Source organism: Priapulus caudatus, unplaced genomic scaffold (assembly GCF_000485595.1).
Source record: "Priapulus caudatus unplaced genomic scaffold, Priapulus_caudatus-5.0.1 Scaffold645, whole genome shotgun sequence".
Taxonomy (NCBI): Eukaryota; Metazoa; Priapulida; class Priapulimorpha; order Priapulimorphida; family Priapulidae; genus Priapulus; species Priapulus caudatus.
In genome coordinates, this window is record NW_014577706.1 from 62,638 (window position 1) to 80,279 (window position 17,642).

The 17,642-nt window shown below is 43.0% G+C and overlaps 1 protein-coding gene across 1 annotated transcript in view; it reads left to right on the forward strand.

Annotated features, from left to right (window-relative positions):
* Nucleotides 1–14,909, forward strand: part of LOC106812412 (formin-like protein 16) — a 27,557-nt gene extending 12,648 nt beyond the window's left edge. Inside the window, exons 4-11 of the mRNA XM_014816287.1 lie at nt 5,245–5,367; nt 10,522–10,570; nt 10,860–10,995; nt 11,625–11,750; nt 12,053–12,200; nt 12,884–13,107; nt 13,737–14,579; nt 14,886–14,909. Of these exons, the coding sequence (XP_014671773.1) occupies nt 5,245–5,367; nt 10,522–10,570; nt 10,860–10,995; nt 11,625–11,750; nt 12,053–12,200; nt 12,884–13,107; nt 13,737–14,579; nt 14,886–14,909 (1,673 nt within the window). The remainder of the gene's footprint in view (nt 1–5,244; nt 5,368–10,521; nt 10,571–10,859; nt 10,996–11,624; nt 11,751–12,052; nt 12,201–12,883; nt 13,108–13,736; nt 14,580–14,885) is intronic.
* Nucleotides 14,910–17,642: the final 2,733 nt, after the last annotated feature.

Genomic DNA, 17,642 nt, shown 5'->3' on the forward strand with positions numbered 1-17,642 from the left:
AGGAACTGATGGCCAGCGTTCTAATAAGACGAAAAGGATGACGCGTGCGTTTCAGCACTGCACCAACGACGATATGCTAGCAGTTGTGCATACGAACCGCGCCACCGCACCGACACTCAACGAGCACGCACGGCAGCGTGACTGCACACAAACACGACACGGCCACACGTGCGGGTATAGCTGGTGCCAACTTATCCAGCCCGCTCAATACATAGTCGCTCGCCCGCGCGGAGCAGTAGTACCCCATCTGCTGTGTAAACAGAGCATACTAGGAGGGCGCCAGGGCACAACAATTACGTGCAGACACACACGTACAACCACCGGACCGACCGAGAGCAGACAGTGTACAGGCCCATCGAACCCCACGGGTACATTCTAATACACTGTGGGGGAGAAACAGATGAAGGAATGAGCAGTTAATGCATTTCAGGGGCGTTTTTAGTTCGAGCGTGTGTTTAGTTCGGTTTCAAGGTCATCTGGGTGGTAGCTGGAGATTAGGCAACATAAACCGCCAGAAAAGGCATATCACAACGTCACACCGAGCCTATACTCACACTCCTGACGCTTTTTATAACTGACAATTCAAGTAAACTAAAAACCAACATTTTTAAGGTACATTAGTCTCTTTTATTCGTTTCCGACATATAGTACAAGACCGCGCGGCGGGGAATTGGAGCAAGAGAAGCCCAGTTAGCAACAAGTAAAAGTAACTGGTCGAGGTATGTATGGGTCGAATTCTAAGATGAATCGCCTTCGACCATTACTTGACGTAAGGAGGCTTGGCCCCACATGTCAATGTAACGTAAAGACGTGCCCCTATCATTATACTAGCCATGGAGTCAAACTACCGATGCCACAACGCACCTGACATCAAACTAATCGGCCCACTGTGTTATAATTCGCACCCACCAACGTGTCTGCACATGCCCACCCAACGTGTTCTCCTAAGCAGCACACACACGTGGTACGTGCACAGCAGCGACAGGCGCAAACGCACGCACTTTTATACTGCTATACTACGAGCAACGCAACAGTACACGGCACACCGTGTTACGTGCCCAACGCATGCAACGTTAGCGCCACGCACCACGTGTACTGCGCAGCGCAGGCACGACCACGTACGTGCACACGCACCAAACACATGACGTGCAGATCAGCTTTCCTCCAGATGTTTTTTTCACCTCTACTTGGCGACTATGATACGTTTCTCATTTACGGTTATTCCCTTCGTACTAGACCGCTATGTTTAGGCAGATACGACAAGTGTCAGCCGCCATCTAATCCAGCGATAGTAGAATGGTGAATCCCCAACCGAGTTTATAATCTACTCTCAGTGTTATATGTAATTGTGCCACGGCCATCAAGTATACGAAACAATAACAGGTGACAAATAAATAAATAATCAACGCAAGCTTGTGAAATTACTCATAACACGTCTATTCATATATCTAACAAATCGAATAATGTTTTTGTTTCCGTACTAGATTCCCGCGGATCCAAACGCAGACAGCAGAAACCAGTTTTACAGTACATAGGCACACGCCATCCTGTATAGGGGCGGAATCGATCAGAACGTGACGAAGGACTGGCGTAGCACAGGACTGACGGACCGTGGAATGGATTTTGTTCGCGAAACAGCAGCGTAGTAGTGTTTGTTAGGCATAGATTATTAGAAAATAACAGAGCAGATCCACACTGCCAGTGCTGGAAATTCTATAGCCGATAATTATATTCTTTCATTCTCACAGCTTTCCATAGTCATAGCAACACTGTAATAATAAGTCGCAACGAGGCGCAAAATTAATGCACTTATAATATTTAATGTAATATGCTAAAGCGTATAAGTGTCACTTTCCGGCAGGATGAAGCGCGAGTGATTGAAGTGTGTTTGTGTTGCGTGCATGCGTGCGTGCGTGCGTGGCGCGGTGTGTGTGCGTGCGTGCCGCACGTGCGTGCTTGTATGTGTGCATGTGTGTGTGTGTGTGTGTGTGTGTGTGTGTGTGTGTGTGCGTGCGCGTGCGTGTGTATGTGTGTGTGTGTGCGCGCGCGTGCGCGCGTGTGTATATGTGTGTGTGTATGTGAGAGAGAGAGAGAGAAAGAGTGGGTGAGTGAGTGAGTGAGTGTCTGAATGAGTGAGTGAGTGAGTGAGTGAGTGAGTGTCTGAATGAGTGAGTGAGTGAGTGAGTGAGTGAGTGTGTGTGTATGTGAAAGAGAGAGAGTGGGTGAGTGAGTGAGTGAGTGAGTGAGTGAGTGAGTGAGTGAGTGAGTGAGCGAGCGATCGCGTAAGTGAGTGAGTGTGCGAGTGAGTGTGCGAGTGAGTGAGTGAGTGAGTGAGCGAGTGGAGTGAGTTGAGCGAGCGAGCGCGTGAGTGAGTGAGTGAGTGAGTGTGGCGAGTGAGTGACGAGTGAGTGAGTAGAGCGAAAGCGTGAGTGAGTAAGTGAGAGTGAATGAGTGGCGTGCGTGCGTGACGTGCGTGCCGTGGCGTGCGTGCGTGCTGAGTGAGTGAGTGAGTGAGTGCGCGCGTGAGTGAGTGTGCGGGCGTGAGTGAGTGAGTGAGTGGCGGCGCGTGAGTGAGTGCGCGCGTGAGTGAGTGAGCGAGCGAGTGAGTGAGTGAGTGCGTGCGTGAGTGGGTAGAGCTCCCGGGTAGAGCTATAGCTTAGTTTACCTGTCTAGATCGACTTTGCTGGTGTCGATGTCGTACAGCCCTTGCCGGATGTCATCAATAGTTAACATGATGCAACGCATCTTCTCCTCGACCACGTGACTCCTCTCATCCGTCAGTATTTTCACTGTCTGCAATAAATAGATAGATATAAGTAAATAGATAGATATACGTAAATAGATAGATAGATATAATAAATAGATCGATATACTGTAAATAGATAGATATACGTAAAATAGATAGATATGCATAAATAGAAGATAGATATAAGTAAATAGATAGATATACGTAAATAGATAGATAGATATAAGTAAATAGATAGATATACGTAAATAGATAGATAGATATAAGTAAATAGATCGATATACGTAAATAGATAGATATATACGTAAATAGATATATATGCATAAATAGATAGATTATATACGTAAATAGATAGCTACACGTAAATAGTATATATCGTAAATAGAATATATATAGCGTAAATAGATAGATATACGTAAATAGATAGATATACGTAAATAGATAGATAGTAAGTAAATAGATAGCTCCACGTAAATAGATAGATATACGTAAATAGATAGATATACGTAAATAGATAGATATACGTAAATAGATAGATATACTTAAATAGATAGATATGCATAATAGATAGATATACGTAAATAGATAGATATGCATAAATAGATAGATAGATATAAGTAAATAGATAGATATACGCTAAATAGATAGATAGATAATAAGTAAATAGATAGATATACGTAAATAGATAGATAGATATAAGTAATAGATCGATATACGTAAATAGAATAGAATATACGTAAATAGATAGATATGCATAAAATAGATAGATATACTACGTAAATAGATAGCTACACGTAATAGATAGCTACACGTAAATAGATAAAATATACGTAAATAGATAGATGTGCGTAAATAGATAAATATACGTAAATAGATAAATATAAGTAAATGGATAGATATACGTAAATAGATAGCTATACGTAAATATGATAGCTATTCGTAAATAGATAGATATACGTAAATAATAGATATACGTAAATAGATAGATATACGTAAATAGAATAGATGTGCGTAAATAGATAGATATATACGTAATAGATAATATACGAATGTAATATACGTAAATAGAAGATATACGTAAATAGATAGATATACGTAAATAGATAGATATACGTAAATAGATAGATAAACGTAAATAGATAGCTACACGTAAATAGATAGAATGCATAAATAGATAGATATAACCAGGAGTAGATAATAGGGACCGCTATTATCCACTCCTGATATATACGTAAATAGATAGCTACACGTAAATAGATAGATATACGTAAATAGATAGATATACGTAAATAGATAGATATACGTAAATAGATAGATATACGTAAATAGATAGATATACGTAAATAGATAGATATATACGTAAATAGATTAGATAGACGTATAGATATACGTAAATAGATAGATATACATAAATAGATAGATATACGTAAATAGATAGATATATACGTAAATAGATAGATATACGTAAATAGATAGATATACGTAAATAGATAGATATACTAAATAGTTATAGATATAGTAAATATATGATATGCCTAAATAGATAGATATATACCAGGAGTAGATAATAGCGGACCCTATTATCTACTTCTGATTATACTATTAGTACACCTGTACATTTCACATATTGGCTATACATTACTTGGCGGCTTCATCGATATAATAGTTTATTAATAAATAATAAAATAATAGTTAACTTATAATAATTTAATTGCTGTATTTTTTTGGCACCGACACAAAGCTTCCTCTGCACGCCGAACAGGTACGGTACATTAATCCAAAGTACAGGTACAGGTAAGAAAAAAAAAAAAAAAAAAAAGTGAAGGGGGCATTGCCGCACGCGTACAGGAACGCACACACGTGGAACAAATTCACGTACACACACACACGTGTAAGCAAACAAACAAATACGCATTGCCGCACGCGTACAGGAACGCACACACGTGGAACAAATTCACGTACACACACACACGTGTAAGCAAACAAACAAATACGCATTGCCGCACGCGTACAGGAACGCACACACGTGGAACAAATTCACGTACACACACACACGTGTAAGCAAACAAACAAATACGCATTGCCGCACGCGTACAGGAACGCACACACGTGGAACAAACTTTGGATAATGAATAGATTTTATCGAAGAATCCTCAGATATCACGTAACAACATTAAAGGGAACTAGCAAGGCCTATTTTATTCAATTTGTATCAAATTATTTGTAAATTAAAATGGCGATGTAGTTATGTTATTATTATATAAAACTGTGTTTCTATATCGATTAGTGTGTTTGGATTTCAATCGGTACAGATGTCCCTACTATATGAACCACTATTGTGATTTTTAAACCATATAACCATTGTATACAGGCGTACAATTTAAAGCTGGATAGATTATTATCAAATTATTTATAAGATTATTTATGTGCTTCAGATATTTCTAACCCAATTTACTTGTAAATTGACTTACAAATCTCTTCTGTCTTTTTTGCTGCAGGAAGGATTCCTTTGGGGCAGTCAGAACAGTTTTTGTACGAGCTCCATCAGATATGCCACTTTCCCGACAGAATGGAATGTTGGCTCTACACAAGAAAGTTCATGGATACCATGTTTGCCATAGGTATAAAAAAATATATGTGCCTACAAATGATTGCCTCATATACACATACGACAAATCTATACATTTGTGATCTTTTATTACGAAGGGTATCTTTATTACTGTGGTACTGTGACAGCGAGGGGACGTTTAATATATCTTTTTAATGAGGAGCTAGTCCGGTGAATGCAGGGGGGTTGGATGGGTATACCCGCGGTTGGAGGTTACATGTAATCTTATTCAAAATTTGGCATCACCCACCGCGCAAATCTTGTTAGCTTATAAGTGAGCACACTGAAATAATGCAAAATATGGCTCGTGTTGTACATAATATCAAAACGCCTAGACGGTCTAGTAATTTTCAATCTATTTTGTTTCTAGAGCAGATAATGTCACTGACGATCCATAGGCGTTAGTAATTACAATGTATCTAATTGTTTCTCTCTCTCTCTCTCTCTTTCTCTCTCTTTCTCTCTCTCTCTCTCTCTCACACTCGTAACTACGCACCAATTACGAGGGAGCAATTTCCACTACGCGGTCGCAAAAATGTGCGATTTATCTCGAAAATGAACCCAACGATAATATATCCCATAAATGAAGCTAGTGTCGTACGTTGAAAGGCGAGAGTGATTCGTCAAGGTCATCACACTGACCACGCTTCGCTGGCAGGGCAATGATCAGTCATCTCACCGTGTGTGCCACCGTCGTACCTGTATAACCCCACACTGTTAATGGATGACTACCTGCACTGTATGTGGGACGAGGTAACTCAAGTATGATTGCCCCCACGAAAATAATAGGCGATTAGAGAGAATCGCACAGACGAAACGATGTGAGTAGTTTTGAGCTGAAGTCGTTTAAATTCAAATTAAGTCACATTGAAAAAAGCATCGGTACGCGTGAAAGTTTCTTCGTGCTTGTGATGTCAGCGACTAGCTTCGTTCACACGAGACTAGATCGAGATTTAGTTGGCATGAGCGCGAAAGACTTAACGGAAAGATTTCACTTGCTTCGCGAAACGTGCTAACTCGGTTACCCAGTGAACTTTTAGCAACGCTTCGCCGAACGCACATCAAGTAGCCCACGGCCGTGTTTTTAATCTGCTAGCCTTAATTACCATTTAATAATAAACAGTGGAAAACCGTTCGCGAAATCAATCTATTATGTTCTTCTCTGCTAACTGGAGGAGTAAGCGCGAATAATTGCTCGAAAGGCCCACTCAGGTTGAAAACATATTCAGCAAAACACAATAGTTTAAAAAAAATTACTCATAAGTGGGCGAATTCCAGCATAATGACAGGTTGTTTCGCTATGCGGATGGAAATGTCTGCTTTGCCGATTTTTCGATTGATTTAACGAGCAGCTATGGTTATAGAATTAGCAACATAATCTCGTTGCTCGGCGATATGTGTAAATTCCAGCCAACGCCGCCACACACTAATAATTGTATGCGCAGCGAAGCTAGAACCAGTTTCTAGTACACATCGCTATACTCACCTGTCCCAAGCCACGAAGATAGCACACTCATTTACACATGTGGCTCGTTGTGCCACGTTTTATGAATTCTTCATATCGGATAGGTCGTGTACGAGTAGAGTTCATAGCAATTCTCATTATATTAAGTATTCGCTCCCGGTATCGGCGCGTAGAGCCTAGAGTCTCATTTTAATTTGTATAGTCGAGATGCGTACGTACCGGCATAATCGTGAGGTACGACGTCACCTTTCAGTGACCTGCTGTTATCACCTCTTTAAATACCGCTTTTATATTCTACTAACCTATTGTTATTTAACAGGCTAACAGTTCTTCAAACCATGTAAACTGACTAGGTAGTTATATCGGGATGTATAAAAATATACATACACGGAAACGACGCGCTATAGTACCAGCACGTACGAAGTGCATTCATTTGAATAAGACACTGCTTGTAAGCGGCACAATCGGTGTATTATAACGCGAATCAAGACCCATCTGCATTTACTAAGTGATAACTTATTATTGTAATACAAAACTCTCGTATTATATGTAATTGCAGATATCATACATTCACAATCATCCTCGTAACGTTTTCCCGAGCGGATAGCGATGTCTATTTTGTGCGAGGAATTCGAAATATTAAAGGGAATCGAAATATTAAAGGGAATCGAAATATTAAAGTGTTTAATAAAAGAAAAAGGCCAGACAACAGCACTGGTTGACCGTATCTTGATCTATACCCTAATATTAATCGTAATCGGGAAAGCGAATATCGGCAGATTGCGACAATTAAATAGGTATCGGTTCCACCGTTGAAGAAATAGAGCGTTGTTGTGTCGCAGTTGGGTGCTCCGACACAGAGTAAACATTATTCTCCCTCGGCGAATGTGTGAGCTCAGTGTGCTAAACCTCTGAGCCTACACGCGAGATGGACTAACTATCGCGAACACTGCGCCGGAAGTGAGCAATTGACATAATCATCGTCAATAGAACGAAATAACGTCTTATTGTTGCGCGAAGATGATTCATACAAATTTGCTCAAGTTGTCATCACCAACGCGCGCATGATGCTCGCTTATTTACTCCCACGTACGTCTAAGTACATATCCGGCTGTTAGCGCGGTTAGGAACACACGGACGCACGCACACACGCGCGCGCGCACGCACGCAAACAAATACGCATTGCCGCACGCGTACAGGAACGCACACACGTGGAACAAATTCACGTACACACACACACGTGTAAGCAAACAAACAAATACGCATTGCCGCACGCGTACGAGGACGCACGACACGTGGGAACAAACTTTGGATAATGAATAGATTTTATCGAAGAATCCTCAGATATCACGTAACAACATTAAAGGGAACTAGCAAGGCCTATTTTATTCAATTTGTATCAAATTATTTGTAAATTAAAATGGCGATGTAGTTATGTTATTATTATATAAAACTGGTGTTCTATACGATTAGTGTGTTTGGATTTCAATCGGTACAGATGTCCCTACTATATGAACCACTATTGTATTTTTTAACTATATAACCATTGTATACAGGCGTACAATTTAAAGCTGGATGATTATTATCAAATTATTTATAAGATTATTTATGTGCTTCAGTTATTCTAACCCAATTTACTTGTAAATTGACTTACAAATCTCTTCTTTCTTTTTTGTTGCAGGAAGAATTCCTTTGGGGCAGTCAGAACAGTTTTTGTACGAGCTCCATCAGATATGCCACTTTCCCGACAGAATGGAATGTTGGCTCTACACAAGAAAGTTCATGGATACTATGTTTGCCATAGGTTAAAAAAATATCTGCCTATAAATGATTGCCTCATATACACATACGACAAATCTATACATTTGTGATCTTTTATACGAAGGGTATCTTTATTACTGTGGTACTGTGACAGCGAGGGGACGTTCAATATATCTTTTTAAGGCGCAGCTAGTCCGGTGAATGCAGGGGGTTGGATGGGTATACCGCGGTTGGAGGTTGTAATCTTATTCAAAATTTGGCATCACCCACTGCGCAATGTCATTTTCAGTCTATTTTGTTTCTAGAGCCAGATAATGTCACTGACGATCCATAGGTTCTAGTAATTACAATGTATCTAATTGTTACTTTATGCTAGGGCCACGAGCGTATTTTTATCGCCCGATCGCGGGCGATTAAAATCGCCAGCGAAGTTAATCGCCCGATCACGAAGGGCACACGTAGCGAATTTAATCGCCCGATTTAACATCACATGATATCAACAACACGTCGATTGGTTTAGAAAAATCGATCGGGCGACAAAATACGCCGGACACGGGCACACGAGCGAATTTGCAGCAGTAAATAATCGCCGGCGTAAATAATCGCCCGAAATATCTAACATTTTGGATACGGGGCGATTCGTGCGGGCGATTAAAATCGGCGTCGACGTGAACGGGCACACGGGCGGCGAATTTTTCGAGCGATTTTGAGAATTCGCGGCGATCGGCGATAAAAATCGCTCGTGTGCCCCTACCTTAAAGACGTCCCTTAACCGTGCGTGTGCGTGTGTGTGTGTGTGTGTGTTGTGTGTGTGTGTGTGTGGTGTGTGTTGTGTGTGTGTTGTGTCGTGCGTGCGTGTGTGTGTGTGCGGCGTGGGCGTGTGTGTGTGTGCGTGCGTGCGCGCGCGCGTCGGGCGTGTGTGTGCGTTGTGGTGTGTGTGTGTGTGTGTCGTGGGCGTGGGCGTGTGTGTGTGTGGTGCTCGTGGTGTGCGTGCGTGCGCGTTGCGCGCCGCGCGTGGGCGTGTTGTGTGTGCGTGCGTGCGTGCGTGTGTGCGCATGTGCGCGTGCGTGTGTGTGCGTGTGTGTGCGCGTGCGTGTGTGTGTGTGTGTGCGAGCTGACCTCACATGGTGATGCTCATGGTGATCTCCGCTCATTTCATTTACGTGCTGTTTTGTTTCCGAGCTGTAGATTAGTTGCCTGCAAGCATATACCATAATGAGAAAGTAATTGTTCTCTACAAACCTATCTGACCCTAATTGAGATGTACTTTACCGCGGTCATTTTATTCACTGTACTCTTACGTTTTATATATTTCGTTTTTTTCCTCTTTTAAATCCATTCATCTAATTTCTATTGATGATCCTCTTCAATAGTTAGCACATGTCATCAGAAGCAATGTAAACTACAGTTAAAATAATATAAACTACAGGTTAATATCAAACTTAACAGTTAATATAAACTACAGTTATATAAACTACAGTTAATATACTGTAAACTACAGTATAATATAACTACAGTTAATATAACTAGCAGTTATATTAACTACATTAATATAAACTACAGTTAATATAAACTACAGTTAATATAAACTACAATTAATATAAACTACAGTTATAATAACTACAGGTTAATATAAACTACAGTTGATATAAACTTACAGGTTAATATAAACTACAGTTAATATAAACTACAGTTGATTGATAAACTACAGTTAATATAAAACTACACAGTTAATATAATAAACTACAGTTAATTATGAAACTACAGTTGATATAAACTACAGTTAATATAAACTACAGTTAATATAAACTACAGTTAATATAAACTATCATTGAAACTATACAATTAATATATATATATAAACAGGGTGCGTGCTCTTTATATCATGTATTTATGAATATAAATTACGAATATAATATAACGCTCCCATTTCTTTTGCAGACGACAAGCTAAATGGTATAAGGCGAGCTTGCGAGGAATTGCGAGACTGGTACGATATTTATCACCGTCATTATTATTTAGGATTAATTATTAATAATTACCGCCTATAATTAAGAATAGATCTTCATAACCAATACCTATCCAACATGGCAGTCATCCAGCTTAAACATCGTGTTGTTTCATCAAGCATTAAATAAACCGAAACTTGGCTTGCCTTAAGATTCCTCGCAGATTTTCTAAGAAGCTATTGGGATGATTCAGAAACGCTTATCCGTAAGAATAACATTTTACGCGTCGATGTGCTTCGCTTGACGGTTATAAACGTCGGGTCGTTGCAGTGATGCGCTGCATACTATACTGCGGCTGGTGCTAAGTTTCGGCAACTATATGAACGGGTCGACGCAGCGCGGACAGGCAGACGGGTTTCAGCTCGACATCCTAAAAAAGCTCAAAGGAGTCAAGTGTACATTTACGGTAAGTACTTACTGCCGATTATTAGCTTGTGCTTTTGTGCATGGCTGCTTGGCGCTTGCATAACCAGGTTGTGATAGCGGCGGATCCGGGAATCGTCCGAATCCGACTGTTCGGATCTCGTTTCATCGCGTTATAGATTAGTCAGTACCATAAATGTCATTTTGGTGATAACGGGAATTTTTTTTACAGCGCGAGGCTAATGCAGCTATGACACGGATAAAGCGCGCCAATGTTTGTTTGTTTGTTTGTTTGTTTGTTTGTCTAAACTTTGCAACACCTCCGGGTGCATCGCACTTAATCGGTTTCACGTACAATTTACAATTATAGATTTTAGCCAAGGTCACGTAGATACGTGGCTTTACATCAAACCCCATGACGCATGCATAGTGGTTATACTATGCACACATGTTATCGTTTTTTTCTCTCCAATTATCTAACGATTTGAAAATTTGTGAAATTTAGCTCACTATAAAATAGTACGAAAATGTCGGACCCCGTATCGAGCGTATATGAAATGCAGTCATATTTAACGTATTATCATGCTCTTCATTTGTAAATTTGGAAAATAAGCATATTTCATGATGTGGATAGGCTTTTTATATCTTACTCAATCTTCGTGTATGATGTAGGATGATCGAGATCTAAACCTCCTGCAATATACGATAAGAGTGTACACCAAGATGTACGACAAGTCGAATAGTGACGCCCTCTTTCCGAAGATACCGGATCCCAAGCTGATGAAAATATATTCAGAGGTACGATCTTCTGAATGAGGTGAAGAGTGGTTGATCACTATTAAAGATCGTTACATAGGTTTTGGTATGATCGCCTGAAATAGGTGAATAGTGGTTGATGACTATCAAAGATCTTCATAGGTTTTGGTACGATCATCAGAAATAGGTGAATGTCGGTTGATAATTATCAAAGGTCGTTACATGAGGTTTTGTTACTATACGTTACGTACATGCGTGCATGCTTGCGTGCATGTATGTCTGTGCGTGTGTGCGCGTGTGCGATAGTTGTGGTGATGATTTTTCTATGCTTGTGCTCTTCACAGATATCTTTGCACGATATTCACGGAGAGATCACCGTGTTACGCACGGGGCTGTACTGCACGCATAAGCAAGTATATAAGGTGTGCGCCGAGAGCGAGCCCCACCTTATGCAGCCGTTCAAGGACAAGATGGAACTGTTCCTCGAAATAGGTATTAGTGTAACTCCATCTCCACTTTAATTGTTGGGCTTTGTTCTAAGCCTGGGCTTATTCGCACGGAAATGCTGAATCATGGCAACGTGTATTTGCGTTTGTGCTTTCGAATGCACGTGCATGAGTACGTCTGCATGCGTGCGTGCCTGTATGCGTGGCTATTTAAGTGCGTGCGTGCTTGTGTACATACGTGGGTGCGTGCGTGCCTTCGTGCACCTATTTGATGGCGTGCGTGCCTACGTGATTGCGTGCGTGCGTATGGATTTTAAATGGGTTTATGCCGGGATACGAAACGTTGCAGTAAGTCATAAAACTATCGGCATTTATATGTATCAGCTTCTAACCCCCCCCCCAAAAAAAAATCCCATTGATACATGCGAAAATACACACGTGAGCCACGTGAACCACTTGCGCAATTCTTTTCTTTCGCAATTATTTAAAGTTCGGAGTAGAATCAAAACAATATGGAGATACGGGGAGTCTCGTATCATATCAACCCAAGCCTAACTATTATCTTGACTTAATTCTTTATTACTCATACCACTTTATTACTTATATACTTATACTTATATTATACCTATATTAATATATCTATATACTTACATACCTATATTATTATACTTCTTTATTACTTATTACCTAATCTTCACTTATTTCCTTCTCTTTACTTAATTCCATCAGCTGAAGACACGGCAAACTTCATCCAACACAAACTCGAAGTGACGACGGCTATTTTCAAGAACACTGCCGCGTACATGATGTTCAAAGTCAACGGCGAGGATGTGATGCCACACGATTTCTTCGGTACCTGGGCAAGCTTCTGTGAAGACTGCATACACTACTGGAAACAGGAGAGAAGAGAGCAGGCGCGAGAAGCTTTCGAGCGAAGCCACGTAATGAGAAAGGTGAGGATTAAGGATAGTTTGGGACCCCGCAAATGTGTTTTCGCATACTATGTGCTAAACGAATCCGGGGTGTTAAACTAGCCTTGGGCCAAAGGTGCATGAGACCACGTAAATGAGAAGATGTAAAAGATTAACCGGTAATTTGATTTCATTTTAGTTCATGCTTACGGTAAGACGGTAATCGCAAACTCGACAGGATTTTATGCGAAATCATGCGAGAAATATTGAAATAGATATTAAGAAATCTGGTTCTAATCTAAGCACAGAATATCAAGCAATGCGATATCATAATAACGATTACGATAAAAATAAATACACGCCAAATTAATTGTTCCATACTAATTATTTCCCACGGCGGGGCTCCCCATCGCAGAAGTCGCTGTTTTATTTCAGTCATAGACGTAGTATAGAGTAGTCATTACTTTCATCGTGTAAGCGGCTATACAGAAACTAATCCTTGCTCCACACACTCACATTTTTTTCAGAGGCGGAAAGTTGGTGTTTATTTCAGTTTATTTCAGTTGGTGTTTTATTTCAGTCATAGACGTAGTCATTTCTAGCATCGTGTATATTGCGTGTATATATATATATATGCTAATCCTCACTGCACACACTCACGTTTCTTTCAGAAGCGGAAAGGAATTCTACGATCTAAACCTTGCGCCATCGACGACTACGGCGGCTTCCCGTACAACGAACCGCGGTCGGACTCGCCGAACCTCGCCGACGCAGACGACGTCTCTGCCGACGACGCGAGACCGCTCGGCACGTGGACGCCGACGCCGCATCGGCCGCCGGCCGAGAGAGACGTCGGCCACCACACGCTGCCGACGTACAAGCCGAAGAAGCCGCCTCGGCTAGCGATACGCGAATACGAGAACGACGAGTTCGTGCGAGCCGAGACGCAGTACGACAAAGTGCAATACCACCGCGGCGCGGCGGCGGCGGTGGACGATGACGATGGCACTAACGGATACGGTCGGCACGACGCCGTACCGGACGTGACGTACCACGCGAGCAGGCGCTACGCGGATCCGGCCGAGGCTCCGCCGCGGAGGTACCAGGCGACGGATGAGGTCATCTACGAAGAGCCGGGAATCGTCCGCCAGCCGGAGTCACAGGTCGTCGACCATTACTATTCGACCCCTGTGCACGTGCTCGGCGACGCGAGCCCGCTGAGAAAGAGCGAGGACAATACGAGCGACTACTACAGCCTAGAGAAGTCGAAGCCTTATCCCGTCGTGACGAGAGATAGCTTTATACAGGCCAGCCCCAGCTCGCACGAGAGCAGCATGAGCGATACAAGCACGACAGACAGAGAGCAGTACAACACCATCGCGCGGACGCCGCACGATGGCAGGCGCAACGGCGAACAACAACAACAACAACAACAACAACAACAACAACAACAACAACAACAACAGCTACTACTACACTTGCCTCAATATTACGCCTCATCGTCGGGGAAACTAGTACTTGTACTATATCTAGAACTAATAATAAAGAGAGGGAATTCGTCACGAAAAACCTGTTGTGAATTTTGCTGTAGAAGGTGCCCCGCGAGTATTTGTTGTGCTCAGTAATGGTTTAAATGCAGCATAGAGCGTTTTCCCAAGGACTGTATCGCACAACTAGTGGTGTATAGTCTCCGGACTTAATGCATTCCAGCCTGCAGGCTTTAATTAGCAGAGCAAAGAGGATTAACTTGATTTTTTAGTCGGGTCGGACTTTCCGAAAAGCTGCGCTTGGTATGAAGATCCCAGCATTTGCTCTCAAAGCACGATGCCTTATCAAAAGGATAAAGGCATATTATATGCGAGAGAAAGTGCGACGTGACCCAGAACCTACTAAAGCCGCTCTGCGTACTGTCGTAGGCCCGATGGAATCACGAATATTTCCGAGTTTGCTTTGCAATATAGAAGCTTTTCGTCTTTTTATTTCTCTTGGAATTCAACAAACTTTATGTTTAAAGTTAATATCGATTACGCCTAATATACAGACTTGTCGGAGAAAACGTGGTGTAACATGCAATAGCGTTATGATCGTATAGCTTCGTCAACGTCAATCTTTCGTTGGATTCGATTTCAAAGATAGGGTTTCTGATCAGACAATTAAGATCACCACAATGGATCAAATTGCTCAGAGGCACCTAGCAGCTATGGCGATTGTTCGATTTACGTAATGCCATTCAAGAATGGGGAAAAACGCGGCTTCTCTCAGTAGAAAACGACTTTCTAACTTTCAACTCTTAAAGCTTCGGGCAGTTCGTTGAAAGCCGAAATGTATGCATGTCTAGTTTGCCCACCGCACAAACCCGAGCAAACAACTCCTAGTCTCTCCTTTCACTCTTGTTGCCAACGCGACAGCAGAAGAATGCCGGCAAGCCCCTAAAATTCCTTTTGACCACGCGAAAGACGTCGCTGAAAGTGGTAAATCTGACATGAAACACATGATCTTACTAAGAAATTCGTCATGGATGATATTGTTATTTAATTCTTTCCTAAAAATTAATGATTCTAACTGGTGTTTTATACATGATTATCATCGTCATCGTGACGATCGTTTATTGTTTACATCGCCATGGTTTCCGCCTTAATAACTAAATCTTGTGTCGCCTATATCATGATGTTTCGCTACATAACAATTAAGAATTAATTCATTACGAGTTTAAGAATAAAGTAACAGAGCCCTGTGTGACAATAAAATCAAGGGCGTACACTGTTTAGAAAGATTTTGTGGGGGTGACCGCCATGTCGTAAAGATAAGCGACGGTCTGTCATTACCACGAGTGACAAGTTACGAGTGCCGTAGTATACACGGGAGAGGGATGTTGACTGAGCAATAATTGCAGTACTACTGTATTCCGAGCGACCTGCAGGAGATGAACTAACGCTCTATCACAAAGCCTCGCGCGCGCCTCTGAAAAAATATATCACGCCTCCACTTCCCTTACCACACCCGCCCACGCATACTGGCAGTGATACTGCGTCATAGATTTGGACTCCCTATACAAAAGCGAAAAAATTGAATGCGATACTTCACCGCTGCAGTAATTTGCGATCGCGTGTCCACTGATCGCGTAACTGAGCTGGCAAACATGTGATAACAATGAACTCACAGCCGCACAGCCATCTGATTGATCGTTGTTAACTCGTTGAACGCGAATATCGTAAAGGGACGCACCTGTCCGTAGTTTAAATAGTGTGTGTGTGTGTGTGTGTGTGTGTGTGTGTGTGTGTGTGTGTGTGTGTGTGTGTGTGTGTGTGCGCGCGTGTGTGTGTGTGTGTGTGTGACCATGTCGCATGATTGAATTCGATTTGTTCGAGGTAACTATTCCATGTCGTATAGAGTAATGCTACAGCCTGGAATGTCTCACGTCAGAAATTCCTACAACAACAACAACAACAACAACAACAGCAGCAGCAGCAACAACTACTACAACCGGACCCGTACGACAAACCCCCGCAACTTCCACCGAGAAGACCAAAGGTCTCGCCGCCCCCTCTGCCCTCGGTGCCGCCCCCGAAACCCCGTCGCAGCGTCCCGCCCGGTCACTACCAGTCGCCATACTCCCACGCCACACACGCCACGCAGGGCGGTTCTAGGCCTCCCAGACCGTACTCGTCGCTGGCTTATACTAACGCCTACACGCTCAAATCCGCTCCCGTGTCCGTGTGTCCGTCGCAAGTCGAGTTGGATCATAGTCATGAGCAGACGAACGGCGGTGCGTCCGATGGCGAGACGGGCCACGTCGGCATTAGCAGAGGGAGTCGAATGTACAGCAGCACGCACTCCGACACCGAGGTCCTGGCCCGCAGTCTACACCGTCAACAACAACAACAGCAACAACAACAACAACAACAACAACAACAACAGCAGCAACAACAACAACAACAACAACAACAGCAACAACAACAGCAGCAGCCGCATCCGCCAATCCGTAAGGAGACGTCACCGGCGCCCCCTGGCGAGCACAGCAGGCGCGAACCCTCTCCCAGCGCGCTGCGCAGGTCGGTGCAGTTCACGACCCGTCCGGAGATCATAGCGACGTCGACAGCCGCAAACTCGGCGAAGTCTCTCGACGACCTCAGAGGAGGCGTCGACTGGAGCGACAACAGTGCCGCGCACGAGCGATACGGTGCCGACAGCGGCGGCGAGATTCAGTCGGAGCGATCGCTTCGCGCGAGACAGGCCGCCGATCGGCTGTCTTCGATCATAGGACAGCGATTGCCGCCAGATGATGCTGACTCGCCGCTGTATTCGGCCGCGATCAAGAACAACATTCGCGAGTTTCTTTACAACGGGCTCGTCACCGGATCCGGCAAGGATTACTACTCGGATAGCGCATACTCGGACACGTCGGTCGTCGTCAACGCGCCGTCTGGCGGTGAGCGAACGCGACGAGCCCCGCCACGGCCACACTCCGCGTCCAGCCGCCGACTACCCCACGGCGACGACTACGAACTGATCTACCCGACCGACGACAACGACGACAGGGTCGCTGCGAGCGTAGCGAGAAACTTTTTCCGCGTGCT